Here is a 25,762-nt window from a genome sequence, read left to right as displayed (position 1 = left end):
AATATTTACCCAAAGCTTAGATGTTGGTGAGTATGTTGTTGACCATGATGCAATTGGTGAACAAACGTATTGAGAATCTGTCTATCTGCAGGGTCATCAGCAGGACTCGGATGCATGGCTTGTGAGACCGGTAAGCATTGCCACTTTGGTTCACGGTAGTTCGTTCTTGCTCACCACTTCTGCACTTCCTCATGTTTATTGCTTGTAGAAACTATAGACTGAAATTGTCATATCATAACCTGAACATTTCACGTGTCCAATCAATACGGTTGTAAAAATTATCTCCCCTCTCAAGCTTGTAGGACGTACCTGTACAAAGACACAAATAATGATATTTAATTATATTTCTGTTGAGGAGCCTTGAAATTAAACAATTGATGGACCTAGGATGGTCCAATGACATTTTTACGGTTTTAATTTATACATCACTCGAGGCACATCTGCCAAACCATTCACTTTAAGCATCTTCTCCCTTCTAATTAACGAGAATTAAAATCTTGGCTGTTGGATGGTTGGTTATGTCATACCTGGGATGCGGCTGTGCTGCTGTACCACTACCTCCTGTAGGTTAGAAGAGTACTTTGTTGAGGTTGCTGCCTCACCTACTTTTCATTGGTAGACACCTTGGGAACTTTAACGTTGCCCACCTGCAGTTGATATTATGAGATGAAACACCCAGCTTCACATCCTCATTGATATAACTTCACAGACTAAAAAACACAGGATGGCAGTTTATAGCTAAGTCGATAATAAAACCCAAACTTGACAGCTCCCAAGCAAGTGCACTCACTACCTCCGAGTCATCTTGTCAGCCCATAGACTCAGAGTGACCTGATGATAAAGTCGAACTCCTCCAATTCTACTCTAACAAAACTCATTCTACTCGAGAGTACCAAACGGAGTCGTAGCACGATCCCCCCTTGCTCTGGTTCTGTGGTTCCTGTTTCAGTTTGGTTACTTGTTTGTGTGTTACATTCTTTAATTGCCTGGAATCTGCATTTGAGGTTTCTTATCTAAATTATATTTGTGAGCTATTTTTATTGAGCTTCGAGCCAGGGTGGCTCGAAAACATGTATTTCCTGGCTTTTTAAAAAAATATGATTAACAAACCCATAGGCCCCAGGCCCACTGTTTGTTGTGTTGTTTGTCGGTCTGATTTTATTTTTATATTCAAATTCTAAGAATGGGAAAATATGCACAGGAAGGATGTATTGACTTCACTTGCCAGGAACCAATCACAGTGCACCGAGCTTCACACAGCCAATCAGCAGGCACCTCATGACTTGTCACCAAGTCATGCGAAGCATAGTTACCCTCTCCTCTGGCGAGGGTATTGCATTTGGGGCAGTTTGTTACTCGGCGAAAACATTTTTTTTCGACAAGTATGTTGATCGCTTCCATTTGTTTGTCTGTCCGCTCAACTTCCAATCGCCGACAGGTCACAAATTTAAACCAATCTTCACGAAACTTCACCAAATTGTGGAGTTGGTGGTCCGACAGAATCTTATTTATTTTTGAGGTCAAAAGGTCATCATGGGCCAAAGGTCAACAACTTTTCAAATATCTAAAATCCTCAGTTTTCATCCAATTGACTTCAAATTTGAAGAGGATTTGTATTTCAGCTCACTGAATTCAACCGCCAACCATGTTTTAGGTCAACATCGGCCAAAAGATCAACATAGACCAAATTTCTAATATTGTCAATTTGAAGAGGATTTACATATCAGGTCATTGAATTTAACCTCTAACTATGTTTGAGATCAACTTAGGCCAAAAGGTCAACATCGGCGAAATTTCTAAAATTGTCTTCTTTTTTTTTGTATACACTGTCGAGGCTCATATGAGAGCTAACACACAGAAACACACAACAAGGGGAGCAGGAGATGAGGGGTGGGAGAGGGAATGAAAGAAATAGTGGGGAACAGAGACATGAGGAGATCTGTGGAAAGGAGAGGGATGGGGTGGGATACACAGGGTAAACAAGATGGACACCACAGGCACCTTCAGGTCCTAACCTGACAGGGACTTTCAGGAAGGAAAGCAGGGAATTTGAAGGAGGTGGGTTTGGGGTGGATTAGCGGGGGTAGAAAAGATCATGATTTTGGATGGGGATGGTGGTGAACATGGTGGTGAACCATAAGAGATTGTGGTGAACAGCTGTTTTGAAGACCTGGAGGGAAGAGTGGGATTGAAGACAGTGTGGGAGTTTGTTCCAAACATGGGGAAAAAGAGGAATGAGGGAGTGAAGGTGAGCAGTGATTCTTGATTTTGGTAGTTTTACCAGAAGGGGATTGCTGGCGGACCTTGAGCACCCTGCGGAAATATCTGGGGAACATATCTCAGACAAAGCAGGGAGGCGAAGGCCAGAAAAGAGACGGCAGAAGAGAGAGAAAGGCCACCGACCTGCCTGCGGTGAGAGAGTGAGACCCAAAGACTCAGCCTCATGGCAGGAGATACCAATGATGCTAAATGCCTTGGTTTCCACAGCATGAGGCCGAGAAAGGTGAGAGGTGGGAGCACCGGCCCAGGGGGTAGAACAGTAGCTCAGGTGTGCCAAGGAAGGACTTTGCATGATAGAGAATGCCCAGTTGGCAACTGGCTTTGGAGGCCAGCTTGGAAATGTGGCTTTTCCAGGAAAGATCATGACAGATCATGAGACAGATCATTGGATGAAAGGACTTCCTCAAGAAGATTGTTGAGAAAGTAGATGGGGAGAGGGGGGGTGGTTTCCAGACAGTCCTTTTGGAGAGACTTTTGGAGGGGGGTGAGAGTGTAGGATTTGTCAGGGTTGAAAGACATGCTCCAAGTATTCGACCAGCTTGTGATTTTATGCAGATGTGCGGAGAGTGAAGAAGCTGCTGCTTACCGGTCTGAGGGATGACAGATGGTATGGCAGAGAGTGGAGTCATCAGCAAAGAGATGAAGAGGATTTTCCAGAGAGTCAGAGAGATCATTGATGAAAACCAGAAAAAGAACAGGGCCCAGAATGCTACCTTGAGGAACTCCAGCCTGGACAGGAAGAGGAGGAGGAGGAGAGAACTCCATTTAGGGCCACACTTTGGCTGACAGGAGAGGAAGTCTGTGAGCCATGAGTGGAGATGTCCTTGGATACCATAGGAAGAGAGTATGGTGAGCAGGGCAGGGTGCCAGACCGTATCGAAAGCATGCGATATGTCGAGGGAGATGGTTCTGATTTCATGTCTGCCATTGAGGATCTCCATCCATTTGTTGGGAGAGCAGAAGCAGCATATCCAGTGTAGAGTGCCCTGGTCTGAATCCAAATTGATGATCAGAAATCAAGCCATTGGCGAAGAAGAAGGATTTTATGTCTGAAGCGATGATGGATTCCACAACCTTGCTGATAATTGGGAGAAGGCTGATTGGTCTGTTGTTGCAGGGATGTGTTTTTGCACTTTCTTTATGCAGAGCAGTAATGTTTGCTGATTTCCAAGCAGATGAGAGATGACCTTGAGCAAATGAGAGGGTGAATAGAACAGAGAGAGGGTGAGCAAGAGCAGAAGAGCAGGCTTTGAGGACACGTGGGCTGATGCCATCTGGACCGTTTGCAGAATCTGAGTTGAGGTTTGACAGCAAGCTCTCCACCTTTTCAGGAGAAAAGGACACAGAGTCCAGGAACAGGTGGGTACGACTGGATAAGGTGGGTACAGAAAGTGATGGGTTTGGGACAAAATATTTAGAAGCAAACATGGAGCTTAGGCATTCAACCTTTTCACGTGCTTTGTCAGCTGTGCGGCCATTTGAGGTTGGGGGGGGGGGATGGATGGGGAACATACACCAGAAACAGACTTCACGAGATGCCCCCAAGATTTGACGAAAGGATACAGGTTTGAGAGTTCAGACTTGAGATTGGAAAGATGTTGTTTTCTGGCTCTCCTGAGGCTAGACACACACTTCTTATGAGCTTTGTGGAAGGAACTGAGATTACCTTCAGTTGGATTACACCTCCATGAGGTGAAGGCAAGTTGTTTCAGGACAACTGCCTCGCCACAAGCTGCAGTGTACCAAGGGCGGGAGGAAGGGTAGGACAACTGAAGACGAGATGGGATAAAACTGTGCATGAGAGAGAGCAAGTTTCCATGAAACAATTCCCAGAACAAGTTGATGTCAGAGGAAGTAGAGATGGGAGACCAGTTGAAGATGGCTGCTTGGGATATGGCTGCTTCAAGTCCCTGCCATTATTGGTCAAAATCAGATGAAAATATAACAATTGATGCTTCATGTTTGTGAAGATAAAGTGTCCTTGTCAAGTAAAATGTCTGGGAGGAGCCAATCAAAATTGACGATTTTGTACATCAGAAAGTTGATGGATTTCGATGGAGAAATCTGTTATATTGGTTGTCGGCTATTTGAGCATTTGTGATCATTATACATGAATCCTTCCTTTGCAGCCAAGACAGCATCCATAGCAACCTATACACCAATACTGTGTACATTATTTTTGAAAAAAACTTTTTTTTGGGGTTTGTAGTCTTGCAAATTTCAAAAACATTGCAGCTCGGTAGCTCACGGCTTCTTCAATTTCAATTCTAGTTGTTACTGCTTGGAAGCCTGACAGTTGTTAGCAACTTGTTTAATTTTAGAAATGCTTGAACTTGTCTTTATCTGAGCCTTTTTTTATATTGCACTTCGAATTGGAAAGTTTTGTTTGTCATGGAAAACTCATGATTATGTTTTGATTTCGTTTCTTGTCGAGGAGTGACCGACGTGATCAAATACGGTGAAATACAACATTTTGGCTGAGTGTGGATTAATCACATGTGAATTACCAGGATTCTGGCTCCTTCAGACCATCATGCATCTGTGCGCAATCTCATATCAGGCCCTTGAGGTGGTTGGAGTTTTAAACCAGTGACCTTTAAAAAATTGGCATTCCCATTCCTGGTCTCTGAACATCTGCTACCTTCCTGTAACACAGCGAGGTATAGCAACAGGGGGTTTGTAGCACATGAAAAAACACTTTACTTCATTCAGCTTGATGGTGATTGTCCCCTTCGAAGCAACCATTTTGTGAGTGAACGAAACTCAGCATTCCTGCAGTTGTGAAAAACATTGCTGGGAGGCCTTCAGAATACAGTACCGAGATACTCATTTATCGTGGAGATTTGATTGTCAATAGTCAGGTATTTATGACCTTTTATCACGCTATTTAAGAGATTGTGTGAATGCAGAGGATGATCGAGAACCCGATCCAAAATCTCACATTGCCCCACGGCCTTGTTGGAAGGAGCATCGTCGTACTAAAAAAAAAAAAATCTCTCTTAACGAGGATGTGATATATTATCATCAGTCATTCTACAATTCTAAAAGATGGACTCTGACCTTCGATCTCAGCCATGTATGTAATTATCATAATTTGTTAATAAATTCTCCTGAAGCTTTATTGCCACATGTTACGTGCAAATGGATTGTGAATGTCGTGCACAAGACCATTCCTTTTGTCCGTCTTGTTTTGCCGTTTTATATCATAAAAGATTTGTGGTACAGATCACGGTACATGTGTGTTTCTTCAGCACGCGCCACCTGTATTCTCAAGAGATGGCCTACGCTTCTTCTTACCTGTACCGGTCAAACAAGGCGCACGTGGAGACTTCCATCACATCGCGATGTTCACACCCCCGGTAAAGCCTGGCATGTCACACACTATGGGCTGCGGACATTGCCTCATGTTTTTAGAATAAATAAAAACAAGTTAGGTGATTTCTTTCTGATGCAAACTTCAATCGCAGGCCTTATAGATTGCTCTGTTTGAATTTCCGACACCATGCTTAGTACAACACATTGGAAGGAATTGCGTTTGCGCAAACCTTATCTGAGATGAGTTCACCATTTATGGACAGAATCATGAGGGGTTTGTAGAGAGTGACGGGCTGGCAGGGTGAGGGTGTGGCTGTGGGGGGTGTGGCAGGGGAGCAGTGCACATCTTGCCTGTTTGATGAACAAACTAAAGACATCGAGCTCCACTCAAATGTCAGAATCACCAAAGAGGTGTAGCCCCTGTGTCTGGCGGCATATCAATGTGTGTTTGTGGTACGATCCCATTACAGAGAGGTGGCCGACATGCCATAGTTCGTTTCATCACCTCAGGAAACTGGGAGGTCACGAAGATCCTTGCCTACGATGAGCTGCGACAGAAAGTGTAAGGCTTTTGGTGGCTGGTGCGTCGTGGTGTCATCTCTATTTGATTTCAAAAATTGGGGGGAGGGGGGGCAATAATATAATATGAAAAATATAATATAATGATTTTTCTTTCAAAGAACTTCAAATCAGGAGAAGGCCATGTGGCCCATCATAGCCTGTGCTATTATTTTCAACATATCGTTGAATGTTCATGTTCTATCTTTTTTAAATGCTGAGCATCAAGCAAGGAAGCAGCACGTATACTATTTTAAGGTCTTTGGTATGACTCGGCCTGGATTCGAATCGCCGACCTCCCAGACTCAGAACGGATGCTCTAACCATTATGCCACCGAGTCTGGTTGTCTTGGATGAATCCCAAGAGAAATGATACTAAATTGAATCTCCAGTTTCAGATGAAATGGATTGTTGTTGCCTATTAGTGTTCTAATCCAAACCCTTTGCCCTTGACGTGGTGGAACCCAGATTCAAATCCCATATACCATCCAAATTTGTCAGTTGTCGACTCATATGCTTGTAATCTGTGCAAAAGCAAGAGTCTTACTGTTTGTTTGGGGGAGGGGGGGATTTGTGAAGGAGAACAAGGAAAATATAACAATTGAGGAGTAACTGCTTCATTTGTGGAACAATATGATGAACCACCATTGTCGAGAGAAAGTTGTTATAGTTTTGTTAACGGCAGGGATTGACAACATTGTACATGAGTTTAGAAGGGAAAAACGCAATTAAAGGTCAGCAATTGTGGGTTCCACAACTGTCCTTGATGAGGCCCTGTTACCTTTGAATAATGGGCCTGGATCTACTTGAATGTTAGATTCATGAAGGCGGGGGATTGGTGCATCCCATCACTATCCGAAAGGGTATGCTAGGTTGTGGGTATTCTGTGAGATAGCAGAATGGTGGGTCTTTAACTAGTGTGAGTGAATCAGGTGAGAAGACCTCGGAGCATCGTCACGCAGCTAAGTGACACTTTGCTTTGATAATTCAGCTTGCTTCTGTCCTGCCTCAAGGTCTGTGTGACATGTAAAACTTTTCTCTCACACCTTTGATCCATACCAACAGATACTTCTTGAGCACTGAGGACTCCCCACAGAGCCGCCATATTTACAGGTATGCTCTCCGCTCCCGGGAAGTTGTCGGAAATCTGGCTCGGGGGAAGTTATTTGAACCTTTTGTGGTCTTCTGTAAGAACACTTAATATGATACGGCAATTTGGCTGTTATGCTTTATATTGCATGGAATTTCTTGTTCTCTCCTTGATAAAACGTGCACTGTTAATGATGAGCAAACACAAGGATCCTCGGAGCTCGTTGTTTCCTCGTTGATATTGGACATGGGACTGTTTGTTCCACCTTGATTTGTGGTACAGAAACTTTATTCACACTTCGCTCAAAGTGCAAATTCTTGATATTTGATCATAGTATAATGAAAAGTAACTATGTGGATTTCAGATAAACTCTCACTGGAAAATAATTAGCACATATTTCCATCGCGGTTCGTAAGCATCCTCTAAATGGCATTTCTTTCACTTTTTGCTGGTTTATTAAGATAGTTATTGCCCTTTATCGGGCTCTCTTATTTAAAATCAATCAATTATGTAACTCGTCGACCAACATAAACAGACAATAGTCCTCACAAAGACAAGTATTCCGGAGGCCTGAATTAAACTGCTTCATTGTAATGCGACTTCCTCGAACAAGTTCACCTCCGTGCTTGCATGACTCGTCAGTGTCCCCATTCACTCGACTTGAGGTGAAGCCATCAAAAGTCCCACTGGAAAACCTGCCAGAACAGCCAGCTTTACTTCACACTCCATTGGGATTGAATGGGAATGCCAGAATCCGTCACTGTGTTTACGTCGCAAACTTTATTCACTGCCCTTAATGCTGGTGACCATATTGGCAGCTACCGATAAAATATTGGTTAATAAATATTACTATAGATTGCCACAAGCCAGCTATTTCGATCATAGGCCTGAGGAGTGTAAACAAGTGAAAATGTACTCAGTTTGTTTACATGTTTAGGCTCATGGAAGAGCTTCATGATAGAGTGTTAAAGGAAATGCAGTGGTACAATACGTGGATGCAACCAGGGTATGAACAAATAGGTTTAATGAGAATAGACAATATTACAGGTAGAGATGATGGGTGACCACCTCCAATCATGAGGCTCCCTCGCTGAGAGAATCTGGTGAGCAGGATCAGCGATAGGAAAACGAGCCACATGTCCATACCACCACAGCTGATGCACACGGACTATTCAGGTAACAAATCTCATTTGAGTTGCTCTCAGCAACTGCTAAATTGACACAAAGTCTGACCACTGATAGGCAAGGATTCTCCAAAGAGACCTGGCACCAAAGGAATTATATCTCGATCTCAAATCCCAGATCAGAGTCCAAGTCTCACATCCATAGTGCAAGACCAGAAACACCAAGGACCTGAAAACTCAGACTTTCATACTCCTGCAGAGGTACCGATAGTGCCACACCCCATGATCCAGTCAATCCGTGACTCCCACGGCCCGACCCAGACATATATTGACCTCTGACTCACAGCCAGCAGAGACTTGAATATCACTGCCAAGGTAAGTGAATCTCTCCGTGACCTCAACATCATCACCAAAAACAGATACAGACAAGACAGCAGCATCCAAGTTATAATTGAAAGCCTGGGTCTTAGTTTTGACCCAGGAAACCCATAATCCCAGCGGCTCCAACTCCTCATTCAGCACTTTGAGGGCCCAAAAAGGATATCCAGAGTCTCTGCAAAGATAACTGCATCATCTGTGAAATCAAGGTCAGAGATCTTTACATTCCCAAAGGATGTACCACAACTTGATCTCCCTGACATCCTCTCCAGAATTGAGGCCATACAAACGCTGAAAAGTGTGGGGGGGGGCAGGACAGATGCCTGAGGAACTCTAGTAACAACTGCAAGTATGTCAGAGAAAGAACCACCACATCTCACAGCACTTTCAGTACCAGAGTACAGTTCAGAAATCAGATTGATCAGCTTTGGTGGCACCCGGTGAAGACCAAGAACCCTCCAGAGGACATCCTGATTCACTGAATCACTTCGCAGAGATCAACTGAGGCTGCAAGCAGCCCTTGTTTAAACTCTTGTTTGCGTTCGGTGAGGACCCAAAGGGCAAGGATACGGTCAATCGTTGACCTCTTTGGTATTAAGCCTAACTGCTCTAGACACTGGTGCTAAAGCAGATGGTGGCGAACCCGATCAAGAATTTTCCGAGCAAAGACCTTGCCCAGCACTGAGAGCAGCATCACCCTTTGGTAGTTGTTGCAGTCCTGGTGATCACCCTTCCCTTTCCAGAGAGGGACAACAAGGCCCCTTTTCCAGTCAGTTGGGATGATGTGTTCCAGGCAAAGCACAGAACTGCATGCAAAGACCTGAGTACAGCATTTCCACAAGCCCTGAGAAGTTCAGCATGGATGCCACATATCCCAGGAGCATCACCCCATTTCAACTGGTTCACCACAGCCTGTGTTTTCACAAATGAAGGTGGACCACAGTTGACTGGAGGGTCAGCAATAGGGATAGTAATACCCGTGACATCCAACTCCACAGCTGTTGGATCAGCCTGGTACATCCGCTCAAAGTACCCGGCCCAGCGGGCCTTCACTTCAGACTCCTCTGTCAAGAGCCCACCACCCTTTGCCTGTAACTGCAGTACATCGAGGGATGGGCTTGAAGGAACGCAATGTGTGAATTCCCTTCTAAAGGCGCTGTCACACTGTGACGATTTAGCCAGCAATGGCAATGTATAAAAATGTATGTAAAACGTTGGCGTACGCTGAAATTTTGATGTTATTTTTTTTAAGTCTTTGGCGTATTCATAACATGTTGGTCGTATGCATAACATATTAGTAACGGGCACAGAACGTTTCGTTGTCTCATAGATAACTTACACCAACGAATGCTTAGCGTGTTGTCGGCGTTCACAACCTATGCCCAACGATAGTCTAACTTAGTCATAGCGCGCTGCACGTATCGCCGACAAACTCGTGGCGTAGCCTGTTACAAACCTGCCGGACGCCGATTTAAATAATAACCGCCTGGGAATTGGAAGTATCAACATCTCAGTCACACCTTGACGATTTAGCCAGCATATGCCGACCTATGAAAAATGTGTCTAAAACGCTGGGACACGTCGAATACGTTATGGGTAAGTTGTGTATACGTTCAGAGCACACTGAAAAACGATGAAGTATGCTGTCATATTTCGTGGTACGTCTCGTACGTCGTGAAATTTCAAGCATGCTGAAAATTTTACGACGTTCTCGCCGTGTGGCTCACACGTTCCGCTACGCTGGGAATAAGTTGTCAGCACGTTACACGATCGTTGACACATCGGCACAAGTTCCTTGTAAGTTACTCATAAGTCGAAACATGTCGAGGTAATGTTTAGCATACCCGAAACTTGTTTTCTCCATCAAGGCACATTTTCTTTTTTTTTCTCCTTGGCTCCGTGAAGGCACGTGACTAAATATCTGAAGTTGTTGTTGTTGTTGTTGTTTTTGTTTGTTTGTTTTTTTTTTAGTCTATCACGAATTTTAAAATATATTCGGACATTTGCTTTTAAGTTTCTATGTCAACGTGACAATATCCTCAAACAGAAAATATTCACAGAAGAGGAACTAAGAATAAGACATGAGCAAACTGAAGAGGCAATCGGACGTGACGTAACGGCACGTGACGAAATATCGGAAGTTATTGTTGTTGTTTTTTTTAAACGCTGCCAATACGCCATTATACGGTAGCTGTAAATTAGAAACACGTTCAGTAAGTTCTGAGGTCGTCCGGAAGACGTCAATCAAATACGTCCACATACGTCAATATGTGTTGGAGGTACGTTACACATAGGTTCAAAGCACGTTACTCATAGGTTATAAATAAGTTTCGGGTGCGCTAAACATTACCTCGACGTGTTTCGACTTATGAGTAACTTACAAGTAACGTGTGTCGACGTGTGTCAACGATCGCATAACGTGCCTACAACTTATGGCCAGCGTAGCGGAACGTGTGAGTCATACGCCGGCATACGTCGTAAAATTTCAAGCATGCTAAAATTTGAGGACAACCCAAAAGTACAACGTTTAAAGCCAGCATACTACAACGTATGGCAGTGTTTTTCAGCGTGCTCTTAATGTATATATACCTTACCCATAACGTATTCGACGTGTGCCAGCGTTTTAGACAAATTTTTCATAAGTCGGCATACGCTAGCTAAATCGTCAAGGTGTGACAGCACCTTAAGCTGGGATGGTACCATTCTTCCGGATTTAACTTGCAACTTCAGAGTTGCTACCACAAGCTTGTGGTCGGTATTGAGGAACTGAGCACTCTTGTAGACCATGCAGCTCTGGATCATCCTCCAGCGATCATCAACGAGCACATGGTTAGTCTCCTTTGCCACACCGCCAGCGTTTGAATACCAAGTCCAGCGATGAGCCTGTGGGTGCCGAAACCATGAACCAGCTACTTGCATGAATCTTGCTTGCATGAACCAGCTCCATGACTTCTTGCAAAGTCAAAGAGCGTTGTGCTATTCTGGTTCACAGTTCCAGACCCATCAGGACCAACACATGTCTCATGACCATCCCTATCAGTTCCTGTCGATGCATTGAAATCCCCCAAGACAAGAAGAGTATCTTGCCTGGGACACTGATCAAGCACAGACTCGGGTGCATGACAAGGACAAATTGTTTCGATTTGGGTGAAGATCTAGATCTGGATCCGGATACTAGAATTTTTAAAGTGATTCTTCACCATTGAAAGATAGTGCCAAAAATGATATATAACACGATATTTTAAAAATATGTTGATGGATTCGGACGAAACTTGGTGGACAGTTTGGGTGTGCGACAAGGATGAACTGCATCGTTTTTGATGAAGATCCAGATCCACTCATTTGTTCTGTTTTTTTTGCTTGTTCTGCTTCTGTTTTTTTGTTCTGCTTCTGTTTTGTTCTGCTTCTGTTTTTTTTCCCCACCTGTGAACCAAGTCACACATCCTTTTCACTCTCATTCTTTTCTCTAGGTCTTCAAGACAGCTGTTCACCACCATCTCAAATTGTCCGCAATCCAAAACCATGGTCTTTTTTTCCTTCGTTAACCCCACCTAACCAACCCCTCTTCCCAAATGTCCAGTTTTCTCCTGAGAGTTTCCTTCTGTATTCATCTTGTCCACCCCATGCATCCTCTCCTGCCCCCCATTCCTCTCCACACCCATTGTTTGTCCAAATCTCCCGATAGCTTGGCATTCAACTCTGCTGTTTGGTATTTCACCCCTCTCTTCACTGCTTCCTTTTCATCCTGTTTTGCATGTTTTGCATCCTGTTTTTGTCTGTTATGTCCTGATCCATTCAGTGTACTTGCTCTTCCACAAGTCTCGACTATGTAAACAAAAAAAGAAGAAATGATTTTTTTTTTACGATTGAGCGATCGGGCCAAAAATGATATGTAGCACGATATCTCAAAAAGTTGGAGATGGATTATGACAATACTTGGTATATGAGTGGGGTAGGTGACGGGAACAAGTTGATTAGATTTTGATTAATTTCCCGATGCAGATCTGGCCTATCAGTGGGATAAAATACGTAAACTGTTCAGCCTGGCAGAGGTATGTGCTCCACCGAGTTGTCACGGAGAGATGTTTTGTGTGTTTGTTTTTATTTATAAGATTTAGGTTGTGTATGTAAACACACACTGTGTTTGAATAACATCATGCTATCTAGAACAAGCTAATTCCCTGCCAAAGTGGACGTCTGCCAGTGTCCCGTTGAAAGATCTTGAAAATTCAAATTTTTTCCAACTCGAGGTGAAAATTTTACAGATTAAAATGGAGTTAAAGTTTATAAGAGTTGAATTATGTTTTAAATAACAATTCCTGATTCCTGAGAGTGCACAATTTAAATGCTTTATCCGAACACACTAATTATACTTGTCCAGAACTATAATTTGGGAATGCTGATGTTATCGATGTACATTACAAGTGAGAATGTGAAAATAAAATTTTAAAACCTTTTTCTCGCAACACATTATTTGTGCCACCCTTTGGCCTGGATCGTTCCTCTGGCCTGTATTGTTCCACTGGCCTGTATTGTTCCTCCCTCTGGATCGTTCCTCTGGTCTGTATTGTTCCACCGGCCTGTATTGTTCCTCCCTCTGGATCGTTCCTCCAGCCTGTATTGTTCCTCCCTCTGGATCGTTCCTCCGGCCTGTATTGTTCCACCGGCCTGTATTGTTCCTCCCTCTGGATCGTTCCTCAGGCCTGTATTGTTCCTCCGGCCTGTATTGTTCCACCGGCCTGTATTGTTCCACTGGCCTGTATTGTTCCTCCCTCTGGATCGTTCCTCCGGCCTGTATTGTTCCACTGGCCTGTATTGTTCCTCCGGCCTGTATTGTTCCACCGGCCTGTATTGTTCCACTGGCCTGTATTGTTCCTCCCTCTTGATCGTTCCTCAGGCCTGTATTGTTCCTCCGGCCTGTATTGTTCCACCGGCCTGTATTGTTCCACCGACCTGTATTGTTTCTCCCTCTGGATCATTCCACCGGCCTGTATTGTTCCTCCAACCTGTATTGTTTCACCGGCCGATATTATTCCTCCAGCCTGTATTGTTCCACCGGCCTGTATTGTTCCTCCAACCTGTATTGTTCCACCCGCCTATATTGTTCCTCCGCCTGGATAGTTCCTCTGGCCTGGATCGTTCCTCCGGTCTGTGTTGTTCCACCGGCCTATATTGTTCCTCCAACCTGTATTGTTCCTCCGGCCTATATTGTTCCTCCGGCCTGGATCATTCCTCTGATTACCCCACAAACTGTGACGGATGTCTTTGCTTTTCCAAAAACTACTCACAACAGTTTCCATGTGCAAAGAACGTTGTATGGCAGAACCGATAAGTTTGAAATAGTTTAGTTTTGTTATACTGAAAAATAAAAAGAACAATTATTGTTTTATTTTCCTATCAAACTTTTCAAGTAGTTTATTGCATTTACTGTGCGGTATCTTTGTATCCCTCGTTTATTCCCATTTATTACTTACGAAATCTAAATATTTCGTAAGTATATTGATGACTTCCGTCATCTGTTTGTGTGTTTGTTTGTTTGTGTGTTTGTTTGTTTGTTTGTAGGCATGATAACTCGAGAACGGAAGAAGCGACCAATGTCAAATTACACCACGTGATTCAGGAACGTGATGGCTAGCGCTGATTAGATTTTGGTCAAAATCGGTCAAAGGTCAAGGTCACAGTGAGGTCAAACATCCAAAACATTCGATTTTTGATGATTTGGTGCAGAATCATCGTAGAAACTTCTGGTTTGCGTCGCTACCTTCTCTAGAGACAGCTTTTATTAGACAAGGTCAGAGGTCAAGTTGACGATTTCGTAAGTACCTGTCTCTGACTGCTTGTTTTGTTGTTTACGGTTTGTTTGGTTCGATGTATTGATCTTCTAAATAGATTACTGCTATCATTATTATAAAAAATTGTCGTCGTTCTTTTTATGACAATGAGGAAGATAATGACAGCGACATATTTAATCTAGACCAGTGAGCTTCACGATTGGTTTCGAGGGGGGCCACTTTTGCCGATGAGACATCAGTGTGAGAGCCGCCACACTGCCTGCAGGACTCCACAATGGCTGATATTAGACTCTGCCTTCACATACTCTTCTTCGTTGTGATGAACTGGGCTGCGAGCGTAATTGTTAGTGTACTGCAACCATATCCTGCTTTTGGTTATGTTACTTTTATGCTTCACTTTGGAACATTCATTTGAAACCATTGGGTCAACTTGATAGCATTTATAGCGGATTGCAATAGCGTATTTTCATATTTGTGTGTTATCGGCCGCATGTCAGGGGCCGCACTTTAGGCCACCAGGGGGGGGGGGGGCGCCAGTGGCTCGCGGGTCATGCAATGAAAAAAAGGGATCTAGATTATACAGAGCCTCATTAAATATTTCACGTGGTTAATGAGACAAATCTTATCCAGTCTGCTGCAGTATGAAAAGACATTGGAGTGATAAAAACGATACCCTGTTAGTACCTGGCTGCTAGGATAGCTGAGACGTAGGGTACTTGCCTTTGAGCTTTCTCATCTATTCGATTCCCGACTCGACTACAAAGAGTCAGAATGGTGCTTTGCAGGGTGTTGGGTCACAAAGTGTGTCATCCGTCTGAACGATGTTAATCTGGGTGTCCCGTCTGCTTGCATTAGCCGGTGGACCTTAAATATCCCACGGTGTCTTTTAAAGGGTTCGAAGGGAGTCGGTCATTCTTTGGCATCAGAGTGGATAAATTTCAAATTGATTCCTTGATGAACAGTGGCACATGCCAGTAGTGATTCAACCAGCAAGCCAAATTTGTAATTTAATCCCGTTGTAGTATGCTTTCATGACAAGAATTCCAACACCATAATGATCTGAAGCACGGAATACAAATCGAGCGATACCATATAATCTCTGGGCACTTGTATGCATTGCCTGATAAACTGATCTGATATCACCCTTGAGTACTCAAACCAGCAAGGCATACTGAATTTATAACCACTGGAGGCTTATTTGGTTCTGACATCTAATCACATGGTCCTAACCCATGGTGTGTCCACAGGCCGAATATAATGGATACCATTACGGTTAATGGGATGGGAGGGGAAGGGTCGCTCAAGGGTCATTAAGACAGAGATGGAAACTCGAGCCATGTTTGGTGCAACCTTTTCCTCCTGTTAACGACTCCATGTTTGCTGCTTCCTCTTGTTTCCAGTGCTGAGACGGTTGGAACGTTCAACCGACAATGCCTCTCTTGTGGCCTAATCCCAAACTGCTCGTACTTTGATGCCTCCTTCAGCCACAACTGCCTCTACTTTACCCTGCAGTGCCTCGGTAAGGTGGGACAGTATAAGGGAAGTACTGGCACCTTTGGGGTTCTCTCTGCATCATTACGACATCTTGTGATGCAAACTAATGGACTGAGTTGATATCTTGTATATGGTTCAGATTTTGCCTTAGGCCTACACAAGTTGATGGAGAAGCTGTTTGTCTTTGAGGTTGTACATGTCGAAAGAACATTTGCTAAATATGAGCTTGTAATCGAGGACGTTTTGATTCAGTGGACAGTATGGCCGTTCGTTTTTATAAAAAAAACAACAACAACAAAACCCATAACATCGGAGACATGAAATGTAACGATTATTTGGTTTAATTTTGAAAACGGATTACACATAGAGCCACATTTGCTTCCAAGTCGTTAACAAAAAGTGATGGCACAATTAGCGAATACATTAATTCCATTTACACCCCCGAAGCTCGAATTTGACTCGAAAGTTTCTGCCTCTGACGGCCATGAAATCCGCCGCCGTCCCATTATTTGGTGCGACTTCTGTGGCTGACTTTGCACGAACGACCTCATTAAAACTGAACATCATTTTTCCATTTGTAACTCAAGGAAAGCACCGTCTCCTCGACTCCATAAAGACTCCTCTATTTGCCATGGCGAGTGTCGTCCACGCTGGGTGAATACACTCACGATGTGCACGGATGATGGGGCTCTCAATGGTTCAGCCGATAATGCGGGAGCTGGACTCCCTTTCCTCGTGGCTTACGCTTGGTTTTACTAAGTGGTGGAGTGTTGTGTTTCCTTATAAATCAAATGCTAATATAATCAAGGCAGAGAGCCAATCGGTTAGTTTGTTAATTGCCAATTTCCATGGACTGTATTTTTTGGTCTTGTTTGTTGCGGGTTGATGTTAATGCTCAGTTTGAGGGGACATATGTGGGTCTGCAGGGAAATAAATAGTGTTTCATATCCCGACAGCTTGAATGTGCAATTTTTAAGGTTAACTGCACAGCAGGAGTAACTGATTTCAGCAGAAAATTGAATTTGCCATCGTACTGTGAGAAACACTGCTTAACTATTCATTTTTGTGCTCGCCGTGATGGAGTTTTATGGGGAAAACGAAGCCCAGGCGGAAACGACCTCCCGCCATGACCTCCGGTGCACCAATTTTAGCCGAGGTGGAAGAAAATTGAGGAAAAGACGTATCTTGCTCAATTTGGCCTTCCCAATATCCGGCCTTCTGTGCAATAGGCATGTCCTCTGCTGTAATATACTGTCCAGGCTCACTTGGGCGCCCATGCACGTCTGTGGTTTAATTAGTGGAAAATGAGTGTCCGTGAGCATTTGGTGTATAATGCATTCCTCCGACTCTTCATTACTTGGGTCATTTCCCATAACTGAAGCTGCCATGATCTGAAAGTTCCAAATCTGGCTTTGGCACTCGTTACCTCCGCCACCGAAAGTGAAGGAGGTTATGTTTTTCACCCCTTTCTGTCTGTTTGTCTGTTTGTGTTCAGGATATCTCAAAAAAGTTGTGGACGGATCCGGGTGAAATTTTGCGGACAGGTTCGGTTTGTGACAAGGACGAACTGATTATATTAGATTTTGGTGAAGATCCAGATCCAGATCCGACTACTAGAATTTTTTTGAACTGATTCTTCACCAGTGAGAGATAGGGCTAAAAACGATATATAGTATTGTGCAGCATGATATTTCCAAAATGTATTGGGCCCGGTATGTTCTCCTGGATCAGGCATTACGTGGCGGAGGTATGCACTCTACCGAGTGCCCTTCTAGTTTAGCAAGGTTTAGCAATAACGGTTCGACCAAAGCACAATGTGACTCGGATGAAGTCCTGTGGTCGAGGGAAGAGGCAAAGTCTTCAGAAGGGTAAAGAAAGTTTTCCTTCGACAGAATGTGTCCATTGCTGAACAAGCCGATGTGCTGGGGTTTTTAATAATTTACACCTCAAAATCAATGCCTGGTTTTTGACAATGGTTTTTCATGACACTTATCCACTCGAAGCTGAAATTTGAGTTTAAGAAGTTTATCGATTGTTTCTTTCTTTTTTTTTTAATACTTTTCAGGAGAATCCATACCGAAGCTTTCTATACACAGAACGCAGGATTGGCAGGGTGAGTTTCAAAGTGGAATTGTTCATCCAACTTGTTTTCTTTTCCCAGTCATTGATTTATTTTAAGAGATTGGGATCCATTCCTCAAAGGAAATGCTTACTTTTACAGTTGCAATATTTTACTACGTGCTGTTTAACTTGTTAAGAGAAGGAACAGCTTTCTCGGATGCGCACTCACGTCTGAGACGTATGATCCGGGGGGTACTCGTGCCCTTTAGTGCTCACAAGAGGCATCGCAGGCAAACGGTTCTTCCTTTGGGACCTTCCTTTGGGAAAAAAAATGTACACATGGTCGAGGCTCATGTTAGAGCCAGAGCAGAATGGAATGGAACAAAATAGAAAGGGGGAAACACCGACGGAAGAGTGGAGTAGAGGTGAGAGTGAGATGAAGGGGAGGGGGAGAATGACACATGGGGGTGAACAAGCTGCACATAAGCTGAATGAAACACAGCACGGAGAGGAAGGGGGAAAGCAGGAATGAAACAGAGAAGGAACAACCCAACCAATAAGCAACAAATGAAAAGAGGTGAATGAGGGAGGGGGGATAAATCACAATGACCTCGAAAAAGGAAGTGCTTGGGAATTGGGTCATTTGGGGGTAGAAGAGATCATGAGTATGGATGGTGGATGACCTGAGGTAGTGGTGAACAGCTTTCTTGAAGCACTGAAGGAAAGAATGAGACTGCACAGACTGGTGAAGTTGGTTTCAGAGTGGATTCCAACCTACCTGTGTGTGTCAAACATATATGGTGGACCATTTTGAGTTGTGAGTACCTTTTCTGGCTTATGACTGCAGTGGTGCCCCCAAGAGACCCAATGCCTTTGCGTTCCATTTCTTTGTGACTGTATTGATTGCTGAAGCCTTCGTGTAATGAAAAAGATTTAAATCAATCCGGTGTTATATTTATCACACATTTAATTGTCAGCTGTTCTTTGCAATATCAAGGTTATATTTCCCACGCACCCCTCACTCCAGAGTATTTCATATTGGAAGACAATGCACAACTGAGCGAACTTCTCATGATGAAGCGCATGCCGAGAATACGGTATCACACTGTAAAGACAGGAGATTACAGTGAGTATTGATGATTACACTATCTTTCACAGAGCAATCCACACCTCCAGTTATTCCTATAGTGATGTCAACACCCCACCCCGAACTTCCCTACCTCCACAGTTCTGCCTGTGCAGCTCCAACTTCCATCCACATTTCGAGAAGAGGAAGATTATCCGTTACTCCTGATGCTGTGAGTATGTGTTCACAGGGTTGTTCCTCCACTAAAGTATCTTTGATCTCCAGTGATTCCACTTCGACTCACTCAAATTCTTATTAGTCTTGCCTGAAGGGGGTGCGAGACTATTGCGATGCCGTGTGTGTGCGTGCGTGCGTGCGTGCGTCCGCATCTCCATATTTTCGCTTCAAAAATGGTTTTCTCTGCAACCGCTTGTCTGATCGATGCGAAACTTTAAACATAGGAGGGGCTCGACATGGATAATATTTTATTGCTAACTCTGACATTATTAGTCACATGCGTTGTTGTTGTTGTTCGTCTTTCGGCTGCTCCCATTAGGGGTCACCACAGCGGATCATCCATTATGATCCGCATACTGATTTGGCATAGGTTTTACGCCGGATGCCCTTCCTGCCGCAACCCTGGTCGCCTCTTACGACACAGGGATAAGGATTGGGTTTCGCCATGATTCCGGGCTGCTGTACACCCTCTCATAGCGCGGCCCAGCGCAGAGCTCCCGTCCTCAAGCGATCCTCCAACCCAAGCCTCCGAGTAGCTGGATTACAGGCGCACGCCACTACGCCCGGTATCATTAGTCACATGGGTATGGCAGCTATAGTGAACGAAAGGAAAAAATTGGACATTTTTTTCTCTGAAATCGCTCGACTAAAAATATTGAAACTCGGCACATGTCATCAACTCCCCATGGGGTATATAGGGTAATAACGATGATGTCATCAGTGAAGTGGAATTGCAGCCATAATTAGTTGAATTTAAATCTTTATCCAAAAAAAATCTGAAACGAAATTTATCTCATCTATGACCCAATGTGAGTGAAGAATTAAATTTATGACATCCATAACCCATGCCCAGAAACGATGTGATATGAAAGGGCGCATGGATGATACACGTATATGGACCGTAATCGCAGTGGGCCATAATAGTGGCATGTTCATTTAGCGATGGTATTTTTGTTCAGAATGAATGCTTGAGGCCAGACTATGCACTCTACGAGTGCCGTTCTAGTTTTTTGAGGTGTTGGGAATGATCTTGTGTCCACTGAACCAATATGCCTGTCTCACTTTGGCTGCTCGTCCTGCCTCCTGTCTGAACTGCTTCGGTTTCTTCACAAAGGTCACCCAGAAATGGGAATATTCAGTTTCACATCATCTTGCTGCGAACAGTAATATATCCACAATAAAGTGAAATGGAGCTTGACGGGACATCCCGTTCCTCATCTGACCTGACAAGCTTGAATCTGCTAACTTTTTCTCCACACTGTGAGAATGTCCCTTTTTTGTGTAGCAAAGCTCTTATCTATAAATCTGTAACTTTTTAGAATCGTTATGATGGTAGTTTGCACAGTGTTACACCACAGAGGAAACTCCTGAATAGGTCATGATATACATGACCGATTGCTGCCATCGCCGGGCGAGTTTCCATCAGACATACACAGTCAGGTAGCCATTCTCTCCACTCCAGTAACCGCACACACTGCCCCTCCACAAATTCTCCAGGGGGGACATTGTCTGAGACAGCTGGGAAAGGGAACACTGGAACAGCCCTCCAAAAGGCTTGTTGCCATTACAACGGTCTTCTCATTGACGTCCTGCCCACCGTATTGACTTGGTTGTGATCAACACGAAAGCAATGGATGTTTCCACAGATCGATAGATGATTTTGAAAGCTGTGCAGAAAGGGACTCGGGAGGGTAAAATCGGGAAGGTGGAGAATAGGAGGTGAACTTGGAGATGGGAGAAAGTTTGGAGAAACTGCAAAAGACAAACAAAGATGAATTGTAAGAAAATAGAGAATGAAGGCCGGGTGATAAGATTGTTCAGAAAAGATGAAATTGCCAGTGCCATCGGATTGAAAAATAGATTGTGAAGGGGGTAAGGGGAGGGATTTGGTAGAATTTAAGGGTGGAGGGTTAGGGTTTATAGGGGGTATGATGGTCATGTTAAATTTCAATTCAAAATGGATTCCGGCCTTCTGCAGGTCGTGGAACCGTTCATGTGCATTGTCAGGAGGTGTTGCTACATCACAAAGCAGACCTTCTTTTGAAGATCTTCAAGTTGGCTGTCTCTTACCCAATCATGTGGATATAAAACGAAATTCCATGGCACATGTTGTAAATTGTTGGTGCTAATGTGCAGATCGCATTGTGTCAGGTGCTGATTTAGAATCAATTTGGCAGACATGCCCCGTAAGGACCCTTCCCATCCATAATGCTTCACGAATGGTGAACTTTCAAGTTGTAACAAGAAAATAAATGACCTTCATTTTGTTGGTTCATTGCATTTATTATGCATGCTGTGTCTGCTTTACTCGTGTGGAGTCAGTGAGGAGAGGCCAGGCTGGCAGTCGGTGACTGAGCGTTTCAACATCGGCTGGGACAGCCAGCTTGTGAGCGTCCACAATGTCATTGTGGCCCGCTTCGATGGACGTGGTTCTGGTTTCCGTGGTAACAGGCTACTTCATGAATTGCGGCACAAGCTGGGGGTGATCGAGGTCAAAGACGCAATCATGGCAGTCAGGTGGGAGTCGCCAAAGCATATTTGACCCACCACCATCCTCTGTGGCTCTCTGACTCTTCTGAATTAGTCAAGGTGCTTACATCTCCTAGTTTGCTGTATGTAGGTGACAACTTTTGTGACCTCTGCTCTTCAGATAATTATCTTCAGTCAAAGTTATAGTTAATTTCAAGGTCTTTCTAACAGCTTGCTTATGAGCAAAGCTCTTACGGTGCATTCAAGGTGACCCGTGGTTCTTCTAGCTTTGCTAAAAGATGCACATTCTCAAGCTTGGAGAGAAACATTGAGGTTGTGGCCTATCAGGATTATGTGATGCTTCCAGGAGCTTATATGTACATATTCTGCTGGTGACGACAGTGACAATATTGGCTGGTTTGGCCTGTTTGGTATTCTGCTCTGAGCGCATAGCTCATGATGCTGGAATTCCAGGTTCAAATCCCATATGTGGTGTACTTGCCCTTGTAATTATATTTAAAGTACTTTCATGTCTCCTAATGTCCTTGTCTCAGATGTAACGTGTGTACAAACTCCACATACATGCATACAGTGGAAACACACATACACATAATAGTATGTGTATGTAAATTTGTGAGGAATGAACATGAAAAAAGTGTGTGTGTGTGTGTGTGTGTGTGTGTGTGTGTGTGTGTGTGTGTGTGTGTGTGTGTGTGTGTGTGTGTGTGTGTGTGTGTTGCACACATGCGTGCGTGTGTCAGTCAATAAGCAAACAAATCAATAAATCTGTGGATATTCGATGACCGATCCTAAAAGGTAACATTGACATTCAGGATTTGTCATAGACCATGACTATAGATCCCTTCATGAAAGGCTCCGTGTTTGATTATCACGTGTCACGTGCGTTTGCAAAAGTACATCAAAAGGCAATTCTTGACAAGCATTTCATGTGAACTCAATGCTCTCATCAGAGAAGCTTTTGCTCTGGGCTGTTGGGATTTAAAGGTGATTTATGCTCATAGTCTCACTGGCACCAAGTTACGTTTGACTAAAAGCGATCCAATTTGTCCAAGAGTTTTGTCCTTAATGTTTGCATTCCTTAACACTAGTGAACTACATTATTGCCTTCAGATACCAAACTGTTGTGTGTGACCCCCCACTGCCTCCTTGCCCCCTTACTAACTTCATTGCCAGTGAGGTTCATTGTTCTTGTTTGCTCTCTTCAGGTCTCTACTGACATCCCATGAATTCATAGACAAGAGAAGAATCGGAGTTTATGGGAAGGTAAATAATGAATGTGTTATCATCCAAAAGTATAGGCCGTTCGTTTAACCCACGTGTCCTTCCACCATTCAACAATTCATCTGTAAAAGTGATCTCCATGTTAAAAGTATTTTTGATTGACACTGGAAACTATGATATATTTCATCCCTCTCATAAGGGAACTTCAAAAAGCATTTGCAAAAGGAAGTTTGAAAACAAAACAACACTGTTTTTAGAGAACAATCCTAAGAGGTGTCCAATACCATTGTACATATTGGTGACCTTAAAGTTGATGTGAATGAGATGCTTACAGGTGGCAGGATAACTCAGAGGTATCCTGATAGCCATTAATCTGTTGACTCTGGGTTTGACCCTCGACGGAGTGGGAGTTGAGCAGCTACTGACATTGTGCTGCATTTCGGAGCATGCTGTTCCAAGCTGACCTTCCCATCTGCATTTCGATTTTATTCACTAAATATTTCTGGGTATTCTTGGAGATAGCAGGTCATTGTCTGCTGGTTCCAAATGCAAAATTCCAATTTACCTTCGTTGGACCAAGCATCAAGTTGATCACCCCACTGATCATCAGACCCCTTCCTCATCTATAATCTTTGGGGAAGCTCCAGGAAAGGTGTACCATCAAGAGATCAGATTGATGATGAACAGTTTTATTGTTCAGTGCTCAAGTTTTGCACCGAATCATTACCTGTTCTGTTTGTGCATATATAGGTTCCATGGATGGCGAACCCCATACCTTGTTCATACAATTGTTTGTAAATATAATTCCTGTAAAAGCCAAGAACATAAAAGTAATGATCTTGACACTGATAATATGTCACCAATATAACAATACAGCAAGGGGCCATTCAAAATGTTTTCTGAACGAGGTATGAAGTCACAATACCCCAATACATGGCAATGTGTTTTCATCCAATTATACATCATTTGTTAGTAAATATATAAATGTTAAAAAAGTATGTATACATGCCTCTGTACTTTTTATTGTTTTTGACTATTGTTAGTATCTCCTTTGTATCACCTTCATCATATACAAGTCAAACAAAAAAACATTTTAAAACAAGAACGACACTCGGTAGAGCACACACCTCCGCAAGGCTGAACAGTTTACATTTTGTTTCCCACTGATAGGTCGGATCTGCATCTGAAACTTAACTAAAATCGAATCGGCTTGTTCTTGACACCTACCCAACTCATCCACTTCGTTTTGTCATAACCCGTCGCCAACCTTTTAAAATATCATACTAGAGATCATGTTTTTGCCCGAGTTCTCAATGATGTGAAGAATCACTTAAAAAAATTAATAAGGTCTCCGTCGGGATATTCAGCAAAATCCTACTATTTATTTGCAATTGGTCACTGGCTTTTACACCAATACAAATTTTTTTTAATTACAGAACCATCAAAAGATACATATTTCAAACAAACGGTTTCAAATGTAGCGCCTTGCCACCGTTAGAGCATTTAAATTGCACCAGATGTGGAAATAAATGAGAATTGTTGCTCCCAGCTCGATGAGAGAAGACGTCATTTGCATTTTTGCCGCATTCATCACTACCCCATTTAGAATTCCGTGCGGGCACGGGCAACTCCCTAGTCTAACCAATTTGTCCTTGTCACACAAGCAACCTGTCCACCAAGTTTTGTCAAAATCCATCCATAACTTTTTGAAATATCCTGCTAGCAGGCAAACGGACAAACAAAAGGGTGAAAACATGACCTCCGTCCACCTTGGGTGGGGTGTTGAAATTTTAAAACATGTAGGGATGGACTCCCCAAAAAAACAACCAAAGAAGGGAGAAAGGAATGACACCACAATGCAATCCCACAATCCTTTTACGAATTGCCATCACAACATTCTTTGACATTTTTGTCAAAGGAGGCAACAGTAACAATTGCACAACGATGTCCGTGTCAGAGGAAGTTGTGTATTTGTAGTGTGGGTTGCTGTTAAGGACAATGCGTTTTTTATGTGAACGGGGACTGGTTCAGTGACTCCAATTCCTGACTTATATGAACCAACTTCACCTGCTGCACATTGGTCGTTCTAACCTACGGGCTGGTCTACCCCAGGCAAAAATAGCATTCCTTTCCTGTAGTAATTCTCTGCAGACTACTGAAGTAGGGCTGTTACCAACTATAGTATATGAGAGTACAACTCTCATATACTATAGTTCTAACTGTAGCATGTTTGCCTGGGAACTCATCAAATCTGCTGCCCTGCTGTTGTCTCAGAGACGTGTCTTCCTTTCAGAAAGGAAAATCAAATTCTATCCAACATATGTATTTTCACTCCCAAAGTATCTCTCCTGTATGAATTTTAATATTTCACAACACGTCAATATCAGGAAGTCATTGCAAAGGCTTCTGAAATACATTTACAGTAACGGTCGCTAAACACGCAAGTCCACGACTCTCGAGTGTGGATTAAAGGATGTAAAGGGAAATAGTTGAGTGCTGATGTCACATGTACGGAGCATTAAAAGACCTTTCTTATTCAGCAAAGCATCACCAAGGTATTAGAGCCCGTTAAACCCATCACTGGTTTTCTGACCCTGTTCATAAACCTTGTAATGCACGATGTCATAAATCTCTCTCTCTTTCTCCTTCTATCTTA

At 43.3% G+C, this 25,762-nt stretch overlaps 1 protein-coding gene and 1 pseudogene across 5 annotated transcripts in view; one reads left to right on the top strand and one right to left on the bottom strand.

Moving 5' to 3' along the window:
* Positions 1-25,762, top strand: part of LOC147028193 (inactive dipeptidyl peptidase 10-like) — a 504,934-nt gene that overhangs the window by 466,280 nt on the left and 12,892 nt on the right. For all 5 annotated transcript variants that reach the window (XM_085878340.1, XM_085878345.1, XM_085878341.1 and 2 more), the window contains 10 exons: positions 92-130; positions 5,532-5,639; positions 6,066-6,157; positions 7,219-7,266; positions 15,938-16,056; positions 18,097-18,144; positions 19,120-19,218; positions 19,321-19,390; positions 21,718-21,912; positions 23,091-23,148. In XM_085878340.1, coding sequence (XP_085734466.1) covers positions 92-130; positions 5,532-5,639; positions 6,066-6,157; positions 7,219-7,266; positions 15,938-16,056; positions 18,097-18,144; positions 19,120-19,218; positions 19,321-19,390; positions 21,718-21,912; positions 23,091-23,148 — 876 coding nt within the window. The remainder of the gene's footprint in view (positions 1-91; positions 131-5,531; positions 5,640-6,065; positions 6,158-7,218; positions 7,267-15,937; positions 16,057-18,096; positions 18,145-19,119; positions 19,219-19,320; positions 19,391-21,717; positions 21,913-23,090; positions 23,149-25,762) is intronic.
* LOC147028194 (signal recognition particle RNA) lies at positions 19,823-19,963 on the bottom strand (annotated as a pseudogene).

The sequence above is a fragment of the Eptatretus burgeri genome, chromosome 4, assembly GCF_056783735.1.
Source record: "Eptatretus burgeri isolate ZD-2024b chromosome 4, Ebu_testis_v1, whole genome shotgun sequence".
Lineage (NCBI taxonomy): Eukaryota > Metazoa > Chordata > Myxini > Myxiniformes > Myxinidae > Eptatretus > Eptatretus burgeri.
Note: the sequence above shows the minus strand (reverse complement) of the source record. Positions and strands in the feature narration are given on the sequence as shown.